The sequence below is a fragment of the Dichotomopilus funicola genome (assembly GCF_033296635.1).
Source record: "Dichotomopilus funicola strain CBS 141.50 unplaced genomic scaffold C8A04scaffold_101, whole genome shotgun sequence".
Lineage (NCBI taxonomy): Eukaryota > Fungi > Ascomycota > Sordariomycetes > Sordariales > Chaetomiaceae > Dichotomopilus > Dichotomopilus funicola.
This window is the reverse complement of record NW_026944122.1, coordinates 54,077-71,694: the sequence shown is the minus strand read 5'-3', so window position 1 is coordinate 71,694 and position 17,618 is coordinate 54,077. Positions and strand designations below refer to the sequence as shown.

At 53.8% G+C, this 17,618-nt stretch overlaps 6 protein-coding genes across 6 annotated transcripts in view; 3 read left to right on the top strand and 3 right to left on the bottom strand.

Moving 5' to 3' along the window:
- C8A04DRAFT_40548 (uncharacterized protein) overlaps nt 1–867 on the top strand; it is a gene marked incomplete at both ends in the record, with an annotated part of 3,912 nt that extends 3,045 nt beyond the window's left edge. The window contains 2 exons of the mRNA XM_062784986.1: nt 114–322; nt 649–867. Of these exons, the coding sequence (XP_062633042.1) occupies nt 114–322; nt 649–867 (428 nt within the window). The remainder of the gene's footprint in view (nt 1–113; nt 323–648) is intronic.
- A 574-nt stretch (nt 868–1,441) lies between these two features.
- C8A04DRAFT_40547 (cytochrome c oxidase subunit VB-domain-containing protein) lies at nt 1,442–2,682 on the top strand (the record flags this gene model as incomplete). Its single annotated transcript, XM_062784985.1, has 4 exons — nt 1,442–1,583; nt 2,075–2,233; nt 2,308–2,408; nt 2,524–2,682. 4 exons carry the CDS (start codon nt 1,442–1,444, stop codon nt 2,680–2,682), a joined length of 561 nt encoding a protein of 186 aa, XP_062633041.1.
- A 679-nt stretch (nt 2,683–3,361) lies between these two features.
- On the bottom strand, nt 3,362–3,970 carry C8A04DRAFT_40546 (uncharacterized protein; the record flags this gene model as incomplete). Its single annotated transcript, XM_062784984.1, has 1 exon — nt 3,362–3,970. One exon carries the CDS (start codon nt 3,968–3,970, stop codon nt 3,362–3,364), a length of 609 nt encoding a protein of 202 aa, XP_062633040.1.
- Nucleotides 3,971–6,556: 2,586 nt separating this feature from the next.
- C8A04DRAFT_32845 (uncharacterized protein) lies at nt 6,557–7,797 on the top strand (the record flags this gene model as incomplete). Its single annotated transcript, XM_062782236.1, has 3 exons — nt 6,557–6,693; nt 6,767–6,981; nt 7,178–7,797. 3 exons carry the CDS (start codon nt 6,557–6,559, stop codon nt 7,795–7,797), a joined length of 972 nt encoding a protein of 323 aa, XP_062633039.1.
- Nucleotides 7,798–9,075: 1,278 nt separating this feature from the next.
- Nucleotides 9,076–10,064, bottom strand: C8A04DRAFT_32844 (uncharacterized protein; the record flags this gene model as incomplete). The annotated part of the gene is made up of 4 exons (XM_062782235.1): nt 9,076–9,170; nt 9,268–9,642; nt 9,738–9,874; nt 9,964–10,064. 4 exons carry the CDS (start codon nt 10,062–10,064, stop codon nt 9,076–9,078), a joined length of 708 nt encoding a protein of 235 aa, XP_062633038.1.
- A 4,637-nt stretch (nt 10,065–14,701) lies between these two features.
- Nucleotides 14,702–16,258, bottom strand: C8A04DRAFT_40545 (concanavalin A-like lectin/glucanase domain-containing protein; the record flags this gene model as incomplete). The annotated part of the gene is made up of 3 exons (XM_062784983.1): nt 14,702–15,531; nt 15,602–16,039; nt 16,135–16,258. 3 exons carry the CDS (start codon nt 16,256–16,258, stop codon nt 14,702–14,704), a joined length of 1,392 nt encoding a protein of 463 aa, XP_062633037.1.
- Nucleotides 16,259–17,618: the final 1,360 nt, after the last annotated feature.

Here is a 17,618-nt window from a genome sequence, read left to right as displayed (position 1 = left end):
CGACAGCCGAATCGTATCTGGATCAAGCGACTTAACTATCCGTATCTGGGATATAAAGTCAGGCAAGGAGACCCAGAAGTTCGAGGGCCATAATGGTTGGGTTCGCTCAGTAGGATTCTTGGACAACAGCCAAATTGTATCTGGATCAGGCGATAGGACTATCCGTATCTGGGATATAAAATCGGGCAAAACGATCCAGAGGCTTGAGGACTATAGTGGCTTGGTTTTGTCAATAGTATCCTCCCGGGACGGCAGTCAGATCGCATCTGGAGGAGACTATGATGAAACTATCTATATTTGGGATGCAAAATCAGGCGAGAAAGTGCGCTCCATAAAGATGGACTCTCGCGTCTTTACCCTTCGTTTTGAAGACTCGGGCGATTCCGGACTGTGGCTTCACAGTGATGCTAGTAGTATTAAGGTCCAAGATGGCGGATCGGGCCGCCATGATGACTACAGTGTTGTGAGCGACACTTTTCACATCACCAATTCTAGCGGCCAGTCAACTTCAAATCCGCAGACACCACCATCCAGCGAAACAGGGCCAAGGTGGGGTCTTAGCGACGATGAATGCTGGATTACATGGCAAGGCCGGGAATCCATATGGCTTCCACCTGATTTCCGACCTGTGGTATCAGACGTTTCCAGGGATGGATCAACGATTGCTATCGGCTGTCCGACTGGGCGTGTGGTAATTTTGAGGATGTCCATGGACGTGTCATTCTAGCGCATTGTCAGGCGCCGGAATTGCCTTTCGGCGCCTCTCAGGCGGAGAAGTGGCGTGTTCGACCCGGCTCCGAGGAGATGCACATGGAGGGACCACGTATCGAATATGCACAGGGTGCGCCAGGAGGAAGCAGTTGCTAGAGGTATTGTGGGTAGTGGGGTAAAGAATGGGCGCGGGAGAGACAGGCCGGCTGGGAAAAGGAAGTCGAGAGGATGGGGTTTCGCCAGAGGTTTCGAGGGAGTCGGAGTTCAATGCAATTTCGCCACCTTACCCCTACTGTTGAACTGTGCATTCATTGTGGGCACACTGCTCGTGCCTGCATCGCCTGTACTCTCTGTTATTGCGTACTACGCCGTGGCCTCTCTTGGCGCTGTGAGTGCCGAGGGAGGCGAAGGCAGGAAAGCACAATGAGATGACCCGATGGGCCGCTAGATGGTAAAGGTAGTCAAGTAGAATCGCTTTTTTGACAGTTCCAAAATACAAGCACCTGCCTCAACCTGGGGATGTCGTTGGAAGGGCGCACGTGCCACATCACATGACCCCACTAACCCGGAAACAGCAACCACCTGCAAGCTCGGTCCCATGCTCCCCCAACTTGGCCAAAACCCGCTTTGCCGTCCCGAAACCACCACCACCCCCCGCGAAAACACCGCGCGACCAGCAATTGGCTTCCGCCCACCCGCCGACCCGACGACCCGAAACTACATACGCAACATGTTCTTGCAGCGCTCTGCCGTGGCCGTTGCGCGCCGCGCCGCGGTCGCCACCCCGTCGCTCCGTCGCAGCATTGCTACGACTGCTGTGCGCCGTAAGTTTTTATCCCGACGACTGAGGGTTCGATGGGGAGAGAGGGGATGTGCGGAGGGCGGGGAGGGCGTGGACGGAAGGATCGCCGACATTGGCCTTGGGAACGGAAAGCTTTGCGGCGATTTGTTGGGCAGCCGTGGTGTGAAAAGAAGACCGCTGCCCCTCTCTCCCCCCCCTCACTTGTTGGGGATTTGCCGGACTGATAGGGATGTATACTGACGAATTTTCTTGATGACTAGGCGACGCGAAGCCCGAACAGCCCAAGACTCCCCAGCTGCACCACTCGAAGACTCTGGCCGGTACGAATCCTTTCTGTTTTCAAGAAGTCATGTTTGCGATGACAGTGGTGGATGGATAGTTGCGTCATGAATTAGAAGGAAGCCAGCAATGCCCTGACGTCAGATACTGGGCGTCAGGAAGCTCAACACGTATAACAAGTAACGTTGGATGAGCGTGGAAGAGGAGGACTGGGGTGACGGGTCGTGGAATGAGTGCGTTTTGGTTTCAAGCCGGACATCAGACTGATGTTGTTTATCACAGATGTCAAGTCGGAGGATGACCTTTTCGGTCCCGGTGCTAAGCCTGGAACCGTCCCCACCGACTACGAGCAGTCTACTGGTATCGAGCGTCTCGAGATTCTCGGAAAGATGGAGGGTGTGGACATTTTCGACATGCGCCCTCTTGATGCGTCGCGGAAGGGTAAGTTTGCGCATCCATCCCTCACGCTCCTTGGAACCTATGTAAGGGTGATGGTTCGCTAATCTTGCCCCCAGGGACCCTCCAGGACCCCATCAAGGTCCGTTCCGCCGGCGAGGAACAATATGCCGGTTGCACCGGCTACCCGGCTGACTCCCACAACGTTATCTGGCTTGGTGTAAGTCGCCTATTTTTGCCAAACACCTTCCCGCGGCCCGCTCCTAGTCGGCCATCCGATCCGCAGTCCGGCGGGATTTGGTGGATGTCCAACTTACTGATAACGGCAAACACAGATGAGCCGCGAGCGCCCGGTTGAGCGTTGCCCCGAGTGTGGCAGCGTTTACAAGATGGACTACGTCGGCCCGGAGGACGACCACCACCACTCTCACAACCCCCACGGTCTCGAGGAGCCCAAGACCTTTGCCAACTACGTCAAGCCCGAGTATTGGTAAAGCTTCCGCGAGGGCACTGAAGGGGTCAAAATTTGGGGGGCAGATGAGAGATGGGGACCTGGGCTTGTAGATTTATGTGGACAGGAATATGGGGTTGTATAGAGGACTTTTCTCTGTCTGACGTTGCATTGCAACCCGTGCAACTTGCTAGCGATGCCTCGGTACTAACCTGGTGACCTACTTCTGGGCTGGCTCAGTGCCCCCTTCCCGGTCTCGTTACCTTCGGCTCGGCCAGCACGCTTCCACATATTTAAACCGCGGCAGGGCTACCCGAATACGTTCCGGGATCGGAAGCTGCCTGTCATCATAAGCTCCCCTCCGGAGAAGTAGATAATGACTCAGCCAAAAGGAATTGGTCGTTTGCAACCCACGCCCGGGGGGTAGAAGAAACTCGCAACAGCACAAAGAAAGCCCCATCCGCCCGATATATTTGTCGTCATGGAGGAACTGTCGCATCAAGGTTGGTGAAGAAAGGGGGCGTTGTGCCGTGTGTTCGGGTAGGTTGCGTTTCAATGATGCCCGTCCGTGGGACGATGTGTTCCTGAGGAACCTCGCGGGCCTTTCTTTGGTCCAGGTTGCGACGGATTCCAAGTACCGGCCCTCGTGTGTGCTTGTGGAAGTCGCCCCCACAGAAGAAATCCCCATGAAGATTTTAATTGACGCTCCGACAAAGGAGTACTCAACCATCGTCGTCGCCAAAACTGAGCTTGATCTTCTTTGCTTTCTTCGTCTTCACCTTCGGCGCGGTTGTCGAGCCCTCCTTAGTCGGTTTGCCCTCCGCTGTCGCCTTGTCCACCCCCGTCTTATCCTTCCCGGTTTTCGTCGTTTCCACCTCTTCTTCCTCCTCCGCAGCTTCAATCACCCTGCCAATCCTCCTCTTCTTTCGCGGTTCGCCAATCCCAACCAGCTTCTCCCCTTTCCCAATCCCATTCGCGTCATCGTTGTTATCGCTCGTCGAATTCTTGTCCGGTACTTGTTGTTGTTGCTGTTGTTCCCCCTGTTCTTCCTCCCCAGCCCCGGACCCCAACCCCTTCTCCTTCTCCTTCACGGCCCCGTCCGCGCCAACCGTGACATCCGCAACCGCGTGTCCATGTTCGTCCACAACCAACGGCGCGTCCTCGGCCTCGGCACTGCCCGAACGCGGCTTGACGGGTCGGCGCCTCGCAGCAAGAATTGGGTCCGGTCCGTCACGGTTTGTTTCGGCTCCGCCTTGGCCGCGTAGCAGGGCGAGGAAGCGCGGCTGTGTCGCGTTGTACTGCAGGTTTTTAGCGCTGATTTTTTGCGACATGGTTTTTTTGGGGGGGGGGGGTTGGCGTGGCCCCCTTTGCCCCGCGGAATGCGGGTGGGCGAAAAAAAAGGTGTGGGAGAGGTGAGCTGGCCAAGTGGTGTGTCGGCGGGAGAGCGGCCGGGCGCGTTGTGGTTGGTAGGCGGGGGAAAGGAACGGGGGGCCTAGGGCGGAAATTGGGGGTTTGAGTTCAATCGGTCTGTGCCCAACGCGGTGTTACAGTGATCCTTGGTGTGGCATTGTAGGTAGCGTCGTCGATGAGGCCGGTGTGAAGTGGGCTTGTCGTACGAATACTTCGAGCCGGAAGCTCCCCGAGCAGCTGATTTCCAGGTTGCCCGCTGGATCAAACCCCATGCATGGAACGAAGGATGGAAGTTTGAGAGAACCGTCAAATCCTCTGCCGGGAAGTGGGGCCACCCCACTCCACCGAGTGACGACCAAGTATTGACTACATGGGAGTACTTGTTTCTAGGTTCCTCAATTCACTGTGGGTGAACGCTTTACTCTTTTCCGCCAACCCCAGAAAGCTGACAAGCGCATCAAGGTAAAATGACGCCAAGTTTGTGGGGCAACCAGCCGTTGATGACGAGGGTCAGAGTTGCAGTACCTCAATCATATGTACCTGCACGTCATCGTGTTCTGAATCTGCCCTGGTGACAGCTGAGACGAGGCTTTGTCAAGGCCCACCAAGTTCAACGGCGTGTTCCGCCCCGTTGGCACAACAGGTTCCCGCTTCCAACCCAGGGTCAGGCGGTGCTGCGTGAGGCTTGACAGCCTCTACCAGCAAGCACGATCGGGTCCGTCGAAGAGTGGGAAACTGCGACCATAAACCGAGTCCCAACTAGGTAATCACGACTTGACAACGCCTACACAGTACTCGCCTGGTTTGTCCGCGTTTAAATTTCCTGCTGTTCTTGCCGATTCCGGCCAAAACAACTACACGAGATGCCAGGCTGATTCAAGCCCTGCAACCCGGGCGGATGGCGGGCAGACTCCGCGGGTAGGGTGGGTCCTAGGCAGAGGACCAGGGGACGGTCAATCATCACCGACTGCGCTTTCCACGACCTACCCGCCATGCGCACCATTGCATTCATCTCGAACCGCGCATTTCAATTCGCACCGCACATTTCAATTCGCACCGCACATTTCAATTCGCACCGCACATTTCAATTCGCAGTGTTTCCCCGCCCCGCCATGGAAATTATCGTCTGTACTGTGCATACCTCTAGCTTCACTGCGCCACTCCCGAGGACAGTTGGCCGTTGTCTTTTTCTTGGCAGGGGACCAATTACGTTTCGTCGTTCGGGCCGGGTCTTTTGCAAGTCCCGACCCGAGGACCAAAGGCCGCCGGGGAGACGATTCCGGGCCCGGCTTGAAGAAAAGTCTGCCGCACAGGTGACAGCAGGCAGGCAAGCAGGCACCTTTTCCCACGGGATCTTCAGCAGCGGGTGTGGGCTGCGGCCAGAGGGATGGCCCAAAGGCCACAAACTGCTCGCAGCCCACCAACCGGACAGCTTCCAGAGCCCTTGCGCCATCTTCCGCAGATAGGCTCCCGGCGATTCCCACGAGAACCTGACGATCCAACTCCCAGCCTACCGGTTATTGGGTCCAAGTCGATCCTCTTTAGGATGGGCCCAATGCTCGTCTGCTGAGACACATATGCCAAAGAGGGATTTCTCCTGTTTTGGCAATTAATTCCCAGCGCATCCCAGCCGACGGGACGTGCCCGGGGGATTCGAGCTCCGAAGTAAATAATGGACATTCGCACCAGACGCAGCCGAAGCATGGATGCCCGCAGTGTGGGGGCAAGTCTATGGTGCGCCTTTGGTGCCAAAAATGTGCAGCTACAGGCCGCAGCTGAGTACGGCCGTGGCTTCTACAACGCCCACCATCACTCTGTGGCAGCCCAGCCTGTCCGATAGACAGATGCCCCCCTCCCTTTTCGGCCACGGATGCGTTCCCCGTGGGCAGTTCGCTGAAGACCGTCGCAACCCGATTTGCCCAGCCTCACAGACTTGGGCGGTGAGATTGAGCACTGACGATAAGTAAGTATAGTAACGGCAGCCTCAGCGTGTCTCCGGAGCAAAAGATCCCACCCGCTTTCCCCCGTGCGATCTCCCGGGAGTTCATGCCTCTGCTTCCGATGTCACACCTATCGAAGCGCTGGACTTGATGGGCAGGCGAACTTACCACTTCTGGGACACTGGTGCGCGATGGCGCACACCCTGGGACGTCCTGCATCTCTCATTGCCCCGATTCACCCCAACTTCAACTGCCATGTCCCAAGATGCCGGTTCTGAGGCTGTTTGAACTTCCCGCCCGTGGCGCCGGATCCGAGAGCCAGCCATGCCCGCCTCGCTTACTTTCCAGACCTTCACGTTAGGCATTATGGTGCGCGAGCACGCCGGACGGGCCTCCGAATTTCCCACTTCACGATGATATAAAACATCGACAGAACCCCTCTCAGAATGTCCCATGTGTGAGTCAGGCGTCGGGCCTTCTCACAGCCGTCCGCGGGGCTCACCAGCCAATACCGCATGTTCTCAGCTACTCATTGTCCCTTTATCGCTGCCGAGCCTGTGAATCGCCATGAGTCTTGCAAAGGAGCCTCGGTCCAGCGACTGGGACAGGTACAGGGAGATCATCTCCGATCTGTACTGGCGCCGCCAACAAAAGCTGCCGGAGGTCCAAAGGTTCATGAAGGAAGTATACGGCTTCGACGCTAAGTATATCTCTCCCACCATCTCCATATGGTTCTGCCATCTGCCAACGGGCGCACCACCTAACCCCTGTGTCAAGCTCCAAAAGCTATAAGCGAGCCTTTGACCATTGGTGTCTCAAAAAGAACCTCACGACTGAAGAGTCAATGGTGATGCTAGCGATTATGACACGACGCCGTATCGAAGAAAACAAGGAGACCGAATTCATCCGACATGGAAAGCTCGTGGATAACTCCAAACTCCATCGATTTGCCAGACGGCACAAGACGGACGGGCCTCTGCCCGATGGGATGGGTACGAGTTTTCGTTTATATTGTTGGTTCCCTTCACGAATCCAGATCTCAAACTAAAACAATCCAAGACTCAGTTGAACCGCCACCACATATCAGATACCGAACACCCAATCCTAGTAATCCTAGCGTACCGGCTACATCGCCTCCGTTGCAATCAGAGTCAGACACACCTGAAGAAAGACAACGACCCGTTGTAGGGTCACCGGGGCCATACGGGATTCAGAGCCCGCACAACAGCGACGTTGCGCTGTCCTGGGAACCTCATCTGGCAGCCATGGACTCCCCCGATCTAGCCCCTACAAACATCGGCCACTACCTCGGTGCCAGCTATTCCCCTGACCATCCGGTCTCATCAGTCGGAGCCAGCCCAGTATATAGCCATTCGCCGTGGCCGGGCCCCACCAATCCCGACCTCAACATCCTCGCAATCTGGGATCAGACCGGCCACCCGGCACAAGCGACCTGGTACCCCCCGTCAGGGTTTGACCCCAACCTTTCCCTCCAAGGCACCCTTGCCCACGACACCTCAAGCAGCAGATCAAGCGTTCACTACACGACTGTGGGGGCAGACCCGAGTTATGCAGCAGGTGTCGGGCTCGACGCACGAGACAACTGGCCTCTGCATCGAGCCGACGTAGATAACGATCCCAGTTATGCCTCGGCTATTTGGCTCAGCGGTGTCGACCCAAATAGCACCGTCGAGGGCGGTACAACTCCTCTACATTACGCAGCCTACCAACGCAATGTCGATATGGCCAGTCTCCTGCCTCGGGAGCGCGATCACTACTCCTGGGAGCACGCAACCAACAACGGGTAAGAGCTGCCAGATAATGAAGACGGAATGGGGTACGCAAGGTTTATTTGTTTCCTTTTACAATATATATCAGATGGCGAGGCCTGGATTTAGGACCCCATAGCTGTACGGGCCGTGGAGTTTCCTATGTGATGACGGTCAGGGTGTTCCCCTTAGATGAGTTTCATTGTTGTCCTATTAGTTGGAATTAAGCATTGGGAGGACCTAGCACTGTTTTAGAAGGTGGCTATAGCGCACCGAGGGCGGTCAGTTTGTTTTGAAGATGACATTTCTCACGATATCTGTTTGTTTGTTGCTAGATTTATTTTTTCGCCCAATGCAAATTAGGATTGGTTGAAACGGCCGGCCCATCACACCATGTACCGAGGTTGCTACATTAGTAGAGTACCTACCTACGTACCTAATCCCCGACTCAGGCAAGTCGTCGACACCACACAGCTCCGTTCATAAGATAGAGCAGCGGAAAATAAAGTCATGTGATCAGTGATAGGTTAGGGTTCAGGGTTCGCTCGGTGTTGATATGTACAGTAATAATAATTAGGGGTGCATAAATAAACCACAGCAAGCAGGTCAAGTGGAGACATATCATAGCATGGGCAGCATATCTTTTGGGAAGTCGTTCTTGGGAAGGATGAATGGGGTTGTCCTTTCCCCGTGCCAGAACGTCCTTTCCTCAAACGGCCATCTTCGGCGGCCGGCTCCGCTTCGGGGTGACAAGTGTCGCTCCTGCAGTTTTAGGTGAAAGAAACTCGCCGAGACTGTCTGTCCGGTGGCAGTTTCAAACGACGGGACCGCAGAAACTCAACCCGAACCTCGAGGTTGTTTCATCAACCAAGATATGGAATGGGTACAGAGGGGACACTTGTAGCTTGGTAACAATGTGCGATGGTGCTGGGAACTGTTCTCTAAAGACCAAATTGACATTTTTCTTTAATTATTACAGGCGTATGTTGATCCGATCTGCTCACTGAAACTGCCCAAAACCATTTGAACACTGACTATTTATCTTCAACCAAGCCCCGTTATAAACCTTTCCACCAATGAATTTGCAACCTCGTTTGTTAACTGGTGCTTTCGCTTGTTTCGGCGACATCAGGCTGCGTTTTCGCTTCCCCCGTTCCTGGCTCTTCGGCCGGGAGATTGTCGTTGGGTCGAGAGGTTGACATATCCCCCGAACCGGGAGCGTCATCACCACTCCCACTGGGGGGCGGGTCCCCGGCGTTCGTGGCTCTGCGTGGGGCGCGGGAGGTCATGTCCACGATGCCATGCATGAACAATCTATCATCGCGACAAAGGTCGTGAAAGGCAAATTCCATGTTCGATACCACGCATAACCACGGTCGGAGAAGTGACCAGATCGACTGGTATATCATCCGCTGTTACGGGTCAGTCAGTGTGATTCGCTTCAATCAGCCCAGCCCGGTTTGATGTTGCAGGGTTGGCTGATTCAGTTTAGGGGGTAGGACAACTTACTCTCTTCGTCTGAGGTGGACCACATGATGACGACGTTCTTCATGAAGCGATGGTCGAAGGGGATGCCGAAGAGGGCGCCGGTCTCAGGATGCCCGAAGCTGATGATCCACTCGGCCCTGGTGAAATGCTTGGCCATGTCGACCTCGAGGGCGGACTTGGCAATCCGCAGGAGTTCCTTGTCCAGGTCGGCGTAGGTCCCATGTTCCCGCAACCGGAAGAAGGGCCCCAGCTCCTCCATGATTATGTCAATGACGAGGCGGGGGTCCTTGCGGGTCCAGAACCACCCCAGCTTTTCGATGGTCTGGATCAAGCCCAGCGTGAGGTTCCTCCAGATGTGATATCGTATGTTCTCCCTCGAGTCGGTGTCCCGGTTGCCTGCCGGTGCTTTGTGTGTGAATTTGTTGGTGTTGGGAATTGCCAGTGGAAGGAGGAAAAGTGGTGGGTTGTCAAGGCCAGCATATGTTGCTTACGGGATATCGCTCGCTCCAGCTCATCATAGAGCTCCCAATGCTTGGCGAGCCAAGGGTCTTGGAGGTCGGACAACACGTTGCCATACAGAATATGCCAGATCCAAGCCTCGAAGACCACCCTCGCGGACTCGTCGTCACTGTCAAGAAATTCTGCAGCTTCTCTTTGGTCTCCGGGGCGAAGTTATCCCAGGGCACACGTGAGGGCAAGAACAGCTCCGAAACCCACCGGATATCGCAGATCAGGTTTTTCCATTTCTCAATCATAAAAACACCTGTATTTCCAAACCCCGGGATGTAGTACACAGGCTCTGCCGCCAAGGCAGACATGGTCCGGTACAAGATGTCTTTGTTGGGTATCAAACGGGAGGGCGGCCCATGCCTCAGCCATGTTTGGCAGTCTGTTATTTTGTGGTACTTTGTTCGATATTCTTCGCCCTGCGCTGTGATGGCAGACAGCTTCCGTTCAAGCTCCTTTACCTTAGGCGCTAGCTCCGAATTCTGTCCGAGCTTTGTTTGCAGATCTTTGCGCTCCGCCGTCACAACGGACAGCTCTTGCTCAAGCTGCCTTACCCTAGACATCAGTTCCGACTCTTGTTCGAGCTGTTGTGCCCCAGAAGCCGACTCGGCGGGCTGCTCCGGTGGGGCAGAGTTCTGCTGGTCGTGCTCTGGGTTTGGCAGGAGAAGTCTTGTTACGCTTCCCAGGGCGGGCAGGCGTGGAATTGGCTGATGCCTTGTCGGCTTTGCCCTGGATGTCACGGCCAGATCTCTTTCGTTTTGGCGGCATTGGTACCGGGAGCTTGCGTGATTTCAGTTGACATGAAATCGCTTGCTTTTGCGTGTATTACGGGCAGCTGTGGGCTTTTGCTTCATGATTCAAAATGGCAAAGCCGAAAACGTTGGTGCGGGCAAACAAAGAGTGTCACTATTACTATCCCTAGCTCCTCTACACACGGCTGGACAATGGCTGAGGAATGCCCCGCTAAGACGGATTGGTCAAGGCATTGTAGTTGTTTTAGTCCGGGGGAGAGGGTAGTGAAATGAGCCGATTGGGAATCTAGGAGATGGTCAAGAAGTCGAGTTTGAAAGAGCGAAGAGATCACGGGGTGTAACAACAGCAAGTAACAGAGGCCAAAATACAAGTAACAGCTACAGGAGTATGACAAAATGACAGCTGGTCAATTGTTGTACCAATATATGATTCGCCCTTCACAGCAGGGAGTAATTAAAAAAGCAAATAGGGACCTCATGACTCAGTCGAGTGGCCTGTTTTCATCATATAATTATTCGAATATAGAATTGACTTCTCCCGTACACAACCCCGGTAGTTAGAATATTGATCCCGCTATCCAAGACTTCATCCCTCAGCTCCGGCCGCCCAATCTTCTCACGTCTGCTCCAATATCCTGGATGGGTATTGCTCCTCTATGAATACCAGTAAATCCATCAGCTGTTTCAGCTGACGAATGTTGGATTCTCGTCGTGTTTCACCCCTGGGCCTAATCTGAGCTCCAAACCTGCTTCTTAATCTGGCCAATGTCTGCTTGAACTCCTCATCCTGCTCCAACTCCCGCAACTTATCCACCCAGCTGGCAGCGTTCGAATCTGAATTGTCGTCCATCATCAAAGCATGCAATTCCTCCCCCCATCGTTTCTTCAGCTCCTCCCATAGCACGACTTTGATCACACCGAATTCCATCCCGCAAAACATCCGTCTCAGCACATATTTTATCTTTTCCTCCTCCTCCCAATCTGAAAAGTCAGGGGGAAAAAGCCAAAAATAACAGTCCGCTTCGGAAAAAGGACATGGTATTGGATGCTCCTTTGAACCATAGTTCGAAAGAAACTCTGCTGATCGCTCCGCGTTGAGATCCTCCGCGAGTTGAAGATACCACATGATGTACTCAGAAATTGATCCATGAATCATAGCATCATTGATTCTGTGCTCCTCTCCCCGTTGGTACCAAAGCTCAGACCAGGCTAGACGCCGAATTTTCTCGGGACAATTCATCATCAGTTCCCTGGATATGGCCACATACCATTGCGCATCATGTCGATGAAGCAGCTTTGAAGCTTGGGCTTCTTCGGCCATCGTTTTCAGACTTTTGGCAGTTATATATTGTATAATCTTGTACAGTAAGCGTCGGCAGCCGCCACAGCAGCGGGGCCCAAGGTCGTCAAGGATTGACCGCAGGCGCGTAGCATGAATATGAATCGGCGGAGCCATACTAAGAATGGGGACCTGGATGGATGCTAATTGGGATTTAGTTTTAGCCACATGGGCGATTGACGGGACGTGGACTCCCAAGTTTCCAGCAGGCTAAGAGTAAGGCGGACGACTGGTGAGGGCCATTTTATAATGATTGCGTGGTGGCTCACGTTACGACCGTTACCGACACCCTACCTCGTTCTTCCTTTGATACTCTAATTAATCCTACTAATCCTCGTTTGGAGGAGTCACCCGACGGGTTTGCCAACAATACGACCTGTCTTGTGGCTTCAAGTATTGCCCACATACCTGGGTATGGTGAGTAAGATCTTAGAAACAGACGAGGCAGGTCTCAATGAAATTAAATGGCGGGACATGCAACTGGTCACACATGACTGTCACATAAGCAGGCCGTTAGGCAGGTGAATAGAGCCGATGAAAGAACCGAGTTGTTCTTTGTTCGTGGAGCTTCTCCCATTATTTACGATACCGCCACGGATGAGACAAAGCGGGTCCAGAGCGTTCAAGAAACGGCAACTTAGGCGCGGGCTTTTGATTTCACGGTTGGGTAAAGCGGGCGGTCTCAGTCATTCGGCCTACAACAACAATATGATCATATCTATTTCCACCAAGGTACATGAGCTATCAAGGCGAGTCATAATCAGTGCGGCGATGTACGCCAACACTGCTTGAATTTCGAAAACAACCTCTCCACCTCCTCGCTCGTTGCCGCCTCGCCGCGTTCTGCCAACTCGTTCGCTTTTGCTGGGCCGCCGCTCATGCGCCACGCGGCGTTATCCTCCTCCATTTCACTCTGGAGCTTGATATAATCGTCCGTTTCCTAGAGCTGCTGCAAACTACGGATAAAATCCTTGTTGTCTAGCATGTTCAGCTTCTCTATCCAAGAAAACTCTCCTTCATTCCTTCGCAGGGCTCGCCGTTCTATTTGCCCGATTGCGCTCTCCAGAAGTTCGCGTACGTCATTGTCCATATGACTCAGTGCTATCTGCAAGGCATGCCATGTTCTTTCCTCGAACGACATTCCGAAAGGGAACCGCTGGTCTAATTCCTCACCGAAAGAGCCATAATCTGTGTTCTGACAGATAGGTGCAAGAGGGGCGTGTTTGTCAACAAGCGGGGGGCTGTGTTCCCTGCGCAATTCCACATTGGACAGATGGTGCAGGTAATTCTCGACAAAGGGAGCAATCGGTCGACCCCTGACGGCATCGGACAGCTCGTAGGTCCCGTACAGGGCACGCCATATCTGGGTCTGGGCAAGACCGAGCGTGTCATTCCCTGTCTGGGGAAGGACGCTATAGAACCGTTCCAGTGTGGTTTCCATAGCTTGGGGGTCAAATTAGCGGCGAATGTTGATAGCATCGCTGAGCTTGACAGGGAAGTCCGGGTTCGCTGTCGTCGATATCTGGATTGTCCCGTCGTCGCTCGTGGTCACCTCGGCTATATACGACCCCGGCTTCTCCTTGGCGTTGCGTTTGCTTTTTTCTATGACCTTATCAGCCGCGTACCTGACCAAGGCATGGAACTGAGCCTTGCATCCTGAACAAGTAGTGAAGTCAAGCGCAGCATAAGCGCCAGCGAGAACATCAAAGGAGAGTGTTTTCCAGGCTGGATCGTAGTCGCTGCATTGTGCATGGGTTGGAAGCGTAGGCATAGTGTGTGGTTTGGATATCAGCGACGGTTTCAGCGTGTGTTCTAGTGTGTTCTGTGTCGTGGAGGACTCGATAGGGACAAGGCGGCTTGGGAACGAAATGGAACGGAAGTAAGAATATGAGCGGTTTTATATACTCCCCTTCAACCCAAAGGAATCTATATTTTGGCTCCTACGACTTGAATTCTTTCTGCGGCCGTTTTATGATTGAGTTGACCGCTTAAGATACATCGACCTGAGCATATGATGGATACAACCCACAATACAAATATAGGTAGGTAATGAAAAGGCTTGTTGAACCGGGACATTGCTCAACAAAGAAAGAACAAAGCTCAATATTCGACCAACTCCAGGAGATCATCATCATAAAGTCCCACGGCTCGCCGAGTTACTTTGACACGTTACCGGACCAACGGGGCTATGATAAACAATGAGCAATTATAAACAATGAACGATTTCATGTGACAGTGTCTATTTCTGTGAGAGCTTAGCTACCCCCAAATATATCAATTATATCAATCAAACCCGGAGCCTTACCGCTTGTGTAAATAATACCATGTATTATAACAATTTTGCATGAAGTTAACACCAACAAAGAGAATCATTCGCAACGCATCAACTCGCTCACAAGACAAGAAGTTAGTCAGTATCAGGTTGTATTACTACCCAAGCAAGTACGTCCAAGAGCAATTCATAAACATGGGAATCAAGAAGTAAACAAGACATTAGAGTGATTGAATACGCCAGCCATATCCGGATATATACCCCCTCCCTCCATCAGTCCAAGAGATCAAAAGAAAGCAGAGAATAAAAAAAGCAAAAACGAATTGGGCTATGAAGCGTCGGGCGGTGATATGATACGGATGTGATGTTGCCTGATTAGGTAGGTCCTTTTCCAAAGAATACCACGTCGAGTCGGTCGGCATCGTCAGGTTCTTCCTCCACACATTACTTGGCCACTTTGCCCAGTCATATGTCCCAAAACACCTAAGACATAGATGGTTACCACGCTCGCAAATCGCTCATCCCATATCGCCACCACGCCCACCTCCACGCCCTGAATCGCCACACACGAGCCACATCACCCCCTTAAAGCAAAAGCAGCCCCGCAAACCCAATGACCACCGCGAACGCGCTGGCCCCAAGGGTCCGATCCGCCACACGCGAGCCGCTGTTCGGGTTGGTCCCACCGTTCGATCCGCCCTCGTCACACGACTGCGAGAAGCCGCTGGCCTGGCACGGCGACGCGCCGCTGGTGCCCGAGCCACTGCCGCCGGAGTTGCTCGACCCCGACCCGTCGCCGTTCGGGTTGGCACCGTTGCCGTTGCCGGTCCCGGCACCAGGGTTGGTACCACCGGGAACCTGGGCGGTGCCACCACCGGGTACACTGGCGCCAGAGGAGTGGGAGGGGTGGGCGCCGGTCGTGCTGGAGCTGCCGTCGCCCTTGTTCATGTTGGTCCCCGTGCCGAGGAGGCTCTTGAGGATCGTAGGCTTGTCCGAATCGACCACGGTGTCGTTGGTGCCCTTGATGTTGTTGTAGTAGTACGAGTTGGCCTTGTTGGTTCCGGGAGGCGAGTTGGCGTTGAAGCACTTGACGCTGACTTCCGCGAATGTGGCAAAGTAGTAGCCAAAGTCCTTGATCTCGTCGCTGTTCCAGTCGATGGCACCACCGGCCCAGTCGACAGTGCCCTTGGCGTTGGTGTCGGCACCACCGGGCCAGATGGAGATTTGCACACGCGACGGGGTCTGGGGGTACGCCCACTGGTTGGAGGTCGCATTCCAGGTCTCCGAGCGCTTCTTGGTGCGGCCAACTTTGCCGTCGATGATCCACTGAATCTCATCGGGAGTCCAGTTGATCTCGTAGTCGTGGAAATCGTCGTATGAGTTGCCTTCAATCGTGGCGTTACCACCGTTGACGTCTATTATGACAGTTAGTATAGCACCGCAAGAAGACGGGGGCGAGAACCCCGAAATGATAGGGGGCCTCACAGTCGGGAATGCCTTGGAAGTAGTAGTTGGTCTGCGCGGTTTGCAGGTCGACACCGACAAACTCGTAGTCGATCTCATCCTTGACATCACTGAACAGAATAAAAGCCGTGACAACACCGCGACCGCGCGATGTCTTAAGACGCGCCTTGACGTTACCGTACCACATGTACGTAGTAGTGGCCAAGACGGTGCCAACAGACTTGGGAGGCATAGTCAGGAGCACGTTGCCGTCGTACAGCAACGGCTCACCTTGCCCGACCCAGTCGGTCTTGCTAGAATCACCCAGGTACTCGCTGATATCCTTGTACCGGTCCAACGAGTCCATCTTGTATGTCATGTCCTTGCACACCGGCGCGGGAACGCACGAGTCAAGCGAAAAGGACATGCGGGGGTCGCAGCCTCCCAGGCAGTACGCGCCGACACCGCATTGGTTGTATTCTGCAGGTATCCGTGTTAGCCGTGCTCCGTAGATTCCAAAACAGTAGACGCCGTCAGGGGAACCAATTCAAGGACCGTGTCCAAGGTACACTCACGGGAACAGCAAGGAGCGCTCTCAGGGCACTTCTTGTCGAGTGAGCATGTCGGGATGTCGTCGGCCAAGACCGCCGTCGCGCCGAGGAGCGCGGCGGCACCCAGCGTCAGTAACGAACGGACCATCGTGAAAGTCGAGATACTTCAGATATTCGGAGCGAACGGCCGTGTCTTAGACACAAAGAAAAAACAGTCGGAGATTTCCCAAACGGCTACAACGTCTCCCCACGTCCAACCGTGAACCCAACTCCAAGCCCAGGCTCCTGGTCGCAGTGCCTAGAGGGCCGGTTATGCGGTATGTCAGAGCACAAGCCGAGGAGGGTAGGTCCTGATTTGGTCGAATCGATATTATTTTAGTTGGATACTGCACAAGGAGTACAGAATCGAGATTCGAGGGCGGAGTGTGGCGGAAAAAGCGACCGGATCGTGTACCACAACGGATGGAACGGAGGACAACGCGGATTCCTGCAGTTGACGAGACTCGAACTAAAGAAAAAGCGAACGGGCGAATAATTATTATGTTGAAATAACGAGGGATCTTCCAAGCGGCGAGTACGGCGTCGGATTAGGTAGCGAGGGTTAACAACAATAAAAAACGAAGGTCTGCTCTCATGGAGAGGGGGGGTTGTGTAAGAGGAAGAATCCTTTACGAGGCTTCGACACCAAAGAAGTTGGGTGGAAAGGGGGGGAGGATGCGCACGAGGGATGTGGCGCGATTTCCGAGCGGGTCAAATTTAACAACGGGTCTCGGGCTCTCTCTTTTCCCCCACAAGGGTCAGCAAGGGATGGAGCTTCCATTCCGCAGCTGTTCGCTTTCTTGGCCTGGGACCAGTGGAGCCAACTGGGGAACGCGTGCCCCCAGCGCCGTTCCATTTCCGGCTCAAAATGGCAACCACACCCTTTCAGCGCCGCACAAAACTGGACCATTGCCCAAAATCGGCCACTCACATGGACTGCAAAAGCAGTGGGGACATTTCCTCGTGTTGAAGCAAGCGCCACCGCGAAGGGAAGAGGAGGGTTGAAATGCAGCGCCGTTGAGCCCTATCCTTTATGAATAAGCCCTCAGCGGCGCCCATTCCTGTCCGACCATCAAGGGAACAGATGCATTACACTACTAAGGAAATATATCTTCCCTTCTTTCCTTTTTTCTATTTTCCCGTACATACTTGATGTTTTGGTTCGGCCTGAGGGAAGACAACCTTTAACCCCACAAGTTAGCTGCACCCGAGGATCGTGCCGCTGCAGCCCTTCCGCGACTGCACAACGGGGTCAAAATGTCTCGGGCCCTCGAACCGAAGCTTTGCACGTCCACAGTCCCTTCGCAATTTCACACTTATCCGTCATGAGCCTCACAACTAGTGTATTCGCATCAGATCTCGAACACTAAGACCGTTCTTTTATTTTCTGTTTCATTCTGTTTACTTTAGTACATTTTCCGGGTTTAAGACAAATTCGTTCCCCCCCAGATTACAGCGTTGATGTGGCT